The sequence below is a fragment of the Athene noctua genome, unplaced genomic scaffold, assembly GCF_965140245.1.
Source record: "Athene noctua unplaced genomic scaffold, bAthNoc1.hap1.1 HAP1_HAP1_scaffold_36, whole genome shotgun sequence".
Taxonomy (NCBI): domain Eukaryota; kingdom Metazoa; phylum Chordata; class Aves; order Strigiformes; family Strigidae; genus Athene; species Athene noctua.
Window position 1 is genome coordinate 1,396,319 of NW_027437538.1, and position 8,720 is coordinate 1,405,038.

At 54.8% G+C, this 8,720-nt stretch overlaps 1 protein-coding gene across 1 annotated transcript; it reads left to right on the forward strand.

Annotated features, from left to right (window-relative positions):
* The first annotated feature begins 203 nt into the window (after nt 1-203).
* Nucleotides 204-1,160, forward strand: LOC141974251 (olfactory receptor 14J1-like). Its single transcript, XM_074933584.1, has one exon. It carries the CDS (start codon nt 204-206, stop codon nt 1,158-1,160), a length of 957 nt encoding a protein of 318 aa, XP_074789685.1.
* Nucleotides 1,161-8,720: the final 7,560 nt, after the last annotated feature.

Consider the following 8,720-nt stretch of genomic DNA (forward strand, 5'->3'; position numbering starts at 1 on the left):
CTGCTGTGGAGAGGGTGCTGCCTGGGGCAGGGCTGCTCCCAGCCCCACATCACCCCCAGGACAGTTCCACGGGTACATCATAATGGGAGTGTTAAAGGAGGGATTAGTCAAAACTTACGGAGTATCTTTTGTTCAGAGAAATCTACCCTAAATTCTCACTTGTTTTTCCAACACATAGAGGTCCCCATGTCCAGTAGAAACAAATGACTAACGGCAGCTCCATCACCGAGTTCCTCCTCCTGGCATTCGCAGACAGACGGGAGCTGCAGCTCCTGCACTTCTGGCTCTTCCTGGGCATCTCCCTGGCTGCCCTCCTGGGCAACGGCCTCATCATCACCGCCATCGCCTGTGACCACCGCCTGCACACCCCCATGTACTTCTTCCTCCTCAACCTCTCCCTCCTCGACCTGGGCTCCCTCTCCACCACTCTCCCCAAAGCCATGGCCAACTCCCTCTGGGACAACAGGCACATCTCCTACTTGGGGTGTGCTTGCCAAGTACTTTTCTTTCCCTTTTTTATCTCAGCAGAGTTTTCTCCCCTCACCGTCATGTCCTACGACCGCTACGTTGCCATCTGCAAACCCCTGCACTACGGGACCCTCCTGGGCAGCAGAGCTTGTGTCCACATGGCAGCAGCTGCCTGGGGCACTGGGTTCCTCAATTCTCTCCTGCACACGGCCAACACATTTTCACTGCCTCTCTGCCAGGGCAACACCCTGGGCCAGTTCTTCTGTAAAATCCCCCAGATCCTCAAGCTCTCCTGCTCACACTCCTACCTCAGGGAAGTTGGGCTTATCATGGTCAGTGCCTGTTTGGCTTTTGGGTGTTTTGTGTTCATTGTGGTGTCCTATGTGCAGATCTTCAGGGCCGTGCTGAGGATCCCCTCTGAGCAGGGACGGCACAAAGCCTTTTCCACGTGCCTCCCTCACCTGGCCGTGGTCTCCGTGTTAATCAGCACAGCTCTATTTGCCCACCTGAAGCCTCCCTCCAACTCCTCCCCATCCCTGGACATGGTGGTGTCATTTCTGTACTCGGTGGTGCCTCCAGCAGTGAACCCCCTCATCTACAGCATGAGGAACCAGGAGATCAAGGATTCCCTGAGGAATCTGATAACTAGATGTTATGCTGAAGCAATGAACTGCTTATCTTCTTCATATTAATTACAATATAATTCTGTACAGTTCCAATCTGTCTGAATTTTCTGGGTTATTTTGTTGGATTTTTCTTTTAATGTTTTTTTCTTCCCCTTTTGAATTCAGTCTGCTTTTCTCACCAACTGGCTGCATGAATGAGGATCCATGATCTCTGTGTGTTGCAACAAAATAAAGGGCCTGCAGTGACTTTTTTATCTTCTGAGATCCTTCCTGTGAGAAGAATTTGGAGCTGCAGGGAAAATTCCTATGTGCAGAGGTGGAGGGGAAGAGAGTCCCAGCATGGCAGCCCTGCCAGGGAGCACTTGGTCCTCCAGAGATGTTCTCTCTTCCCTTCCACACTCTCTTTCTGATCCCTTCGGTTTGGTGTGAGGCCTGAGGGCTCGGGCAGCTTGGTCACACCCCTGCTGTGTGACAGCCCTGTGACTGCAGGCAGGGACAGGCACCGGGCACTTGTGTGACAGAGCCGGCCTCCCGAAGAGCGGTTCCCTCATGAAAGAGGATCTGCTCAGGGCAGTGCCTGAAGGCTGAGCTCTTCTCCCAAACCTGATCTCAAGAACACGCCCAAGGAAGTGGCCCGCAGAGGAAAACCCCAGCGAAGAGGTGAACAGTGTGATTTGCAGGGTGGGGGCTGGCAGCAGTGTCCTCGCACAGCCAGGCCTCCTGGGAGAGACCTGAAGGAGCAGGCTCTGCTCTGTGTCTGCGCTCACTGGACACACTGGGGCAGCTGCCTGTGCTGCTCTGGCTGGGAGAGAGTTCCTTTTCTTGCTGGGAGCTGCTATGGGGCTGGGGTTTGGTTTGTGCCATGAACAGTGCTGGTAACGCAGGGCTGATTTCGTTATTGCTGAGCAGGGCTTACACAGGGTCAGGGACATTCCTGCTCCTCACCCCACCCCACCAGCGAGCAGCTGGGGGTGCACAAGGAGCTGGGAGGGGACACGGCTGGGACAGCTGACCCCGACTGACCAACGGGGTATTTTGTACCTTAGGACATCATGCTCCGTTATATAAAGCTGGGGGAGAAGGACGAACACGGGGACATTCAGAGTTATGGAGTTCGTCTTCCCACGTCACTGTTATGTGAGATGGAGCCCTGATGTCCTGGAGATGGATGAAGCTCTGCCTGGAAATGGGAAGAAGTGAAGGAATTCCATCTTTTCCTTTGCTTACCTGTGTGTTTTTCTGTACCTATTAAACTGTCTTTATCTCAACCTGCAAGTTTTCTCCCTTTTACACTTCTGATTCACTCCCCCATTGCACCCAGCGGAGTGAGTGTGTGACTGTGTTGGGCCCAGATGCTGGATGGGTTCAAACCATGACATTGACCCAGGGCTAACATGATGCTGTAGCCCCTCAGAACCACCAGTTGCAGCACTGGCCTCTCACTTCAGCTCGGAGAGGGTCTTTGTCCCTCCACAGAGGGACACCAAATGAGTAGGTCAGAAGTTCATGTTTGCATTTTATGGAGGAGATGTAAACATGCACATCATGTGTGTGAGGTGAGAGAGCACAACTGCCATCAGCTATTCCTGGGGGTGCTGTGAAGGTGTGTGGCACAAACAGGGTCATGAGGTCACTTCACATCGACAGTAACGTCCCCTGGGCAACCCCCTGGCTGCAGCCCTGGGAGGTGTTTCCTTGAACCGAGGTCCCCGAGTCCATTCCTCATGCCGTGGGGCATCTCCCACGAGTGCAGAGCAGGGTGATCAGCACAGGGCTGAGGGGCCTCCCAGCCTCTGGCCGTGGCAGCAGGAGCCCAGAGAGACACAACGACTCCGGCAATGCACTGCCTCTGCGTGTGCAAGGGAAGGACTCGTGTCTCTGAACCCCCTGTGTGTAAGGTGAGGGCATGGGGCCAGCTGAGATGTGGGCACCTGACAGAGCCCGGACACTTGTGTGTGTGACCCAGGAACAACCCCCACTCTCCCAGTGAGACTCATCTCCGCTGCCTTGGACAGGCTCATGGCAAGTGCTCCTGTTGGCTCCGTCACCCTCGCCGGTGATTCTGGGCTGAGCCCTCAGAAGGGCCAGAGCAATCAGAGAGGTTCTGGGGTCCATGGAGAAGGCCGAGGGCAAACCCATCTTCAAGAAGGGAAGGAATGAGAACTGGGAGAATTATAGGGGGAGAGTTATAGGCTTGTCAGCTTCCCTCCATCCCTGGGAAGGTCGTAGGCTACGTCCTTCTTCAGCCGTGTCCAGGTAGCTGAAGGCCAGGGAAGGGATTGCTGACCCAAAACAGACCGGGGAAAGCAGGGCGTGTTGTGCACATGGGATTGTGCAAGGCCTGTGACATGGTCTCCCATCGTGTTCTCATAGCCAGGTTGGTGCTGCCTGGGCTGAAGAAGAATTGGCACTGGGCCAAACCCCACCTTGGCAGAGCTTCACTCAACACTCCCCAGGTCCCCCCACTTCTCCAGAATGGGGACCCACTCCCTGGGACTCACCCATGTGTGTGGGGCCACACCAGTGCTGAGTGGAGGGGGATGGTAACCCAGGGTGTCTGGGTGGCCCACGCTCCTCCCAATGCAGCCCCGTAGGCAGCTGCCCTTGTTCATCGTGTCCATCCTCTCCTGGCTCGTAGGGAATCCCTCACAGTGCCCAGGCCCTTCTCCTCAGAGCCGCTGCTCAGCCCGGCAGGTCCCAGCCTGCCCTCAGCTATGGGCATTCACCCCCCATCCAACACTCAGGTACGTCTGGTTACTTCTCTGTGTAGAACTTCAAGTGGCTTCCATTTTCCCAATCCCAGAGATTCTCAAGGTCCACACACACTGAAGCTCCATTTGGTCAGCTTTCCATGTTTGCGTGCAGCTGGCTTGACTGGGGTTTCTCTCCCAACAGAGAAACATGAGTTTTATGACACTGTCAGTCCCTTCTCCTGCAGAAACCGTGAGTCCTCAGGGTCTGGTACTGATGAGGCTGTGGGGATGGACCCAGGAGGGAAATTGTCCTTCCTGGGCGAGAGCAGCAGGAATGTGTGGAGCTCTGCCTGGGCATGGAGGATGAGTCAGCTGAGAGCTGAAGGCTCCTGGGCAACACTGTGGTGGGTGGATGTCTGGTACAGACCCCCCGGTGAGGAAGAGGCAGTAGATGAAGCCTTCATTCTACTGGAAGAAGCCCTGGTCCTCATGTCAGTCCTGACCTATCCCAATATTTGCTGAAGGGACAACACAGCAAAGTGAAAGTGATCCAGGAGGTTTTTGGAATTACTTGACAACATCATCCCAACAAGGGTGACGGAGGAGCCAGTGAGGGGAGGTGTCCTGCAGGAAATCAGACTTAGAAACAAGGGAGAGCTGGTCGGGGATGGAACAGTCAAGGGAGACAAAGGAGAGTTGAGGCTCCTGAGAGAAGGGAAGAAGGCAAAGAGCAGGACGTCAGGAGAGCAGGCTCTGGACTGTTGAAATATCTCGTGGGCTGTGACCCTGCAGAGAAGAGGGGAGAGCTGTTTGATGGTCAAGAGTCCCGTCTTCAGGCGGCACAAAAGTCCATCCCTACAGGCAGGAAGTGAAGCAACATGGCAGGAGGCTGGTGTGGATGAGGAAGAAAGTCCTAACAAAAATGAAGCAGGAAGAGGCAGCAGAGAGAAGGTGGGAGCTGGCTGCCTGCCAGCCTCAGTGGTTCCGTGACTGTGCTGGAGAGAGACCTTTGTGGTGGTGGAGGGCAGGTCCTGGAGGGATGAGGGATCCCCGGGCAGCTCCTGGACAGGTGGAGAGTCTGAGATCAGCTCCTGCAGAGATCACTCCTGGACACGTGTCTGGAGAGGCCAAGGGTTCCCACTCCCACAGCCCCGCACACAAACAGCCCAAACCTCGTTTCTCCTGTCTCCACTGACAGGGCTTGTGCTTGGCCTACAGACCTCCTGAGGTCCCCTCCAGGATGGGTGACGGTGCCTTTCCTTCCACCACAGCTCTTCCCTTGATGATGACCGGGAGAGCACCCACACTCCCCGTGACCATGGAGGGAGCAGATGTAACTGTAGAGATATCCTCTGTAGCTTTTGTGTCCCACTGAAGTCATTGAGTCAGGGTTACTTGGCAGGTACTACGTGGGGCCTTTCGAACCTCCTGAAACGCAACAAGGCCAAGTGCAAGGTCCTGCATCTGGGTCAAGGCAAATCCCAGTATCAGCACAGGCTGGAGGATGAAGGTGCTGGGAGCAGTCCTGCAGAAAAGGACTTGGGGGTGCTGGTGCAGGAAAAGTTGACCCTGAGATGACAATGTGCACTCCGAGCCCAGGAAGCCAACCGTGTCCTGGACTGCATCAAATGAAGTGTGGCGGCAGCTCGAGGGAGGGGATGGTGCCGCTCTGCTGTGCTGAGAGCCCCCGGAGTGCTGCGTCCAGCTCGGGTTCTCAGCACGGCAGGGACATGGAACTCTTGGAGTGGCTCCAAAGGAGGGCCACAAAAATATTCAGAGGGATTCTTCAGCCTGGAGAAGAGAAGGCTCCAAGGAGACCTTGCTGCTGCCTTTCAGCGCTGAGAGGGGGCTTCAAAGTGAGATGGGGGGAGACTTTTGTGAAAGGACACAGTGTAATGGTTCTCGACTAAAAGAGGGCAGATTCAGGGAGATAAAAGGAAGAACACTTTTACAGGGCACTGGAGAAACCCTGGAACAGGCTGCCCAGAGCGGTGGTAGAGGCCCCGTCCCTGGGAACATTCAAGGTCGCTTTGGACGGGGCTTTGAGCCACGTGATCTAGTTGAAGGTGTCCCTGCTCATTGCAGGGGCTTGGATTAGATGGCATTTAAAGGTCTTTTCCAGCCCAAACTCTTCTGTCACTCTACTCTAGGACCCCTTCACAGCCACCTCCACGTTCCTTTTCTGCCTGGTTCCATCACCTCTGATTTCCTTCTCCCCCCGCCCCCAGGGGTGGTCACCTCTTCTGGTGGTTCCCTCCAGAGTCTCTTCAGCGATGGCCTCGGTGGGGCACGGTAATACCCTCAGACACACGGGGGTTGCTGCTGACTTTTAGTGCTCCAGAGCCTTGTTGGTTCTTCTTTCAGGATCTGCAGTTTAGGAATTTGGCACTAGAGGGCTCAGGAACAGACAAAATGCCCCGACAAGCAAAGGCAGTGGGCAGCACTTCCCTTAACTCCTCTCTTCTTAGGGGCTTCATCTCAGAGGTTTCAGGAGCACAGTCAAGGTGAACAAGTTTCAGTTCTCAGGAACAGTAAGAAATCATTTATTCTTTTTCCATTTCCCTTCTGTTCTGGTTACAGATCATGTGATATCAATAAACTCCCGTTATTTCCCCAGTCTCCAAAACCTTTCAGAGATGATGGGGAGTGGCCTCTCTGTGACATCATCCTGCTCTCTCAGCACCCTGGGATGCAGCCCCTCTGCGCTTGTGGACTGGAAGGGTTGAGGTTCATCAAGTAGCCTCTGATCTAGTTTTCACCGCCCCCTGACTGTTCTGCTCCAGAGTCCTGCCTCGAGGCACAAAGGCCGGGCAGACCTTGCTGGGGAAGGCTGAGGAGAAGAGGACAGAGTGTCTCAGACCTTTCTCCACAGACCCTTACTACATGGAGCAGAGCTCCCACATGCTCTCTGCTACTTTGTTAACTCTTCCTGAAGCAGACAACACCTTTGTTCTCATGCCCTTGACCTCACTTTCCAGTTTCCACTGAGTTTTGCAGCAGACCATTGCCAAGCTGGGAAGATGCTCTTGCAGACCAGTTGCAGTGAGCTGGGCTTCCCTTCAGCGCTGCTGACCATGAGATCCCCACGGAAACTGCCCAGAACAGGCCAAAGGCTGCTCCTCTGCATTCTGGCGTCTGGTGTCTTCCAATCTGCTTCCTCCCTCCCCTCCTGAACTGGGGCCCTGCTATTTCAGGGTCATGGCAGCCAGTCTTCACAGCCCTGGCCAGCTCGGCCTTTCAGTGACCCCTCCCCTCTCCGGAGTGGGAAGGAAAAAACACAACAAAGAGCTCAGACATCAAGATCGGGACAGGGAGGGATGATTCACCCCTTATGGCCATGAGCAAAAGACAGACAGGTTAGGGGAACAAAAAACCCATCCATTTAATTCCAACACTAACAACAAAAGTTAAACCCCAGACTGGGACACTGAGAGGTTTTACCACATGTAAAAGCCCCTTCCCCCTCCCCTGCTTTCTCCCCAGGCTCAGCTTTGCTCCTGATTTCTCTCCCTCCTCCCTCGCAGCGGCGCAGGGGGGCAGGGGATGGGGTGTGTGATCAGTTCATCACCTGCTGCACAGGTTTTGGGGGTCTCACAGCCCTTGTCAGAGCACAGACAATGACAGTTTTATGTTTGAAGACAGTGAGGACAGAGAGTCATCAGTAAGTGCTGGGACAGCCTGGGGTCAGAGTGAGGTGGGGCAGCAGGGGTGTGGTGAAAATCTGCAGAGAAACAGGCAGAGGCAGAGGAAAGTGTGGGACAGCCTGTGGTGGGGATGGGCCCTTGGCTGAGGCTGGCACCCCCCAACAGAACTGAAATCCTTGTCCTCTCGACTATGGCTGCTGTCGCTTCCCCTGAGGACCCTGAGAGGACACCAGTTCCTACAGGCACAGCACTTTGCTGCCTCCTGCCCACCCTCCACAGAGCCTGGGGGGATCCGACCGCTGTCCTGCCTCGGCATCACCCCCTGCCTCTCCCTGCCCCAGGAAGAGCCCTGAGCATCCCAGGAGGGAAAGGATCCCCGTTCCCAGGGGATGGGCTCAGGGCTGGACCCTCCTGGGGATGAAACCCATCAAGGCCTTTCAGGGCCCCTCAACATTGGATTGGCAGCCTGTGAGCAGAGCCTCTGCCTTCCTGCTTCCCCAGCCCCAGGGACAGGAACCTTGTCTCCTCATTCCCTGCCCGGCCTCTCCAGTGATGGCCCTCGCTGGGCATCACTGACACCCTCACAGCCTTGGAGCTTTGCTGCTGACTTGCCCTTCTCTAGAGGCCACTCCAACCCCTCTGCTGCACCTGCAGTTCAGGAACTTGGCACCAGAGGGCTCATGAACACGCAAATCCCCCTGACAAGCCAAGTCTCTGGCAGAACTTCATTCCTCCCTTCTGACGGGGTGAGTGTGAGAGGTTTCAGCCGTGCAGGCAAAGGGAAAAGCTTTCAGTCCTACATGGCAATAAGAAACAATTTCTTCTCTTTCCACTGCTCCTTGTATTTCTGCTCACCCATGAAGTGACATCAGCAAACTCCACTGGATATTGGTCCTGAGCATCTGCTGATAGAGGCTGAACATGGAGGGAAGCCAAGACCCTCCATGTCAGACACTCTGGGGGCAATCTTTGTCCCTGCCTCCAACCCCACATTTCTCTCATCAGCCCCCTGGCAATTCCAGCACCTCTGTTCAAACCTGAGCTTTCTCGATGACAGTCTGAAGCTGCATCTTTCAGACCTTTCCCACCAACTCCCACCTGCTGTACTTGGTACTTGCACACAGCTGCACGCAGACACAGAAGGATGTTTAATTGCCAGAAAGCTAAATCAGCAGAAGGCATGGTTCAATCAAAAATAAAATACACTCCTCTGCTGCATATTTAGTCCATTTTACCACTTCTCAAGGCCACTTTCCACAAAGGAGATGGGCTTATGTTGTGGTTTAAGC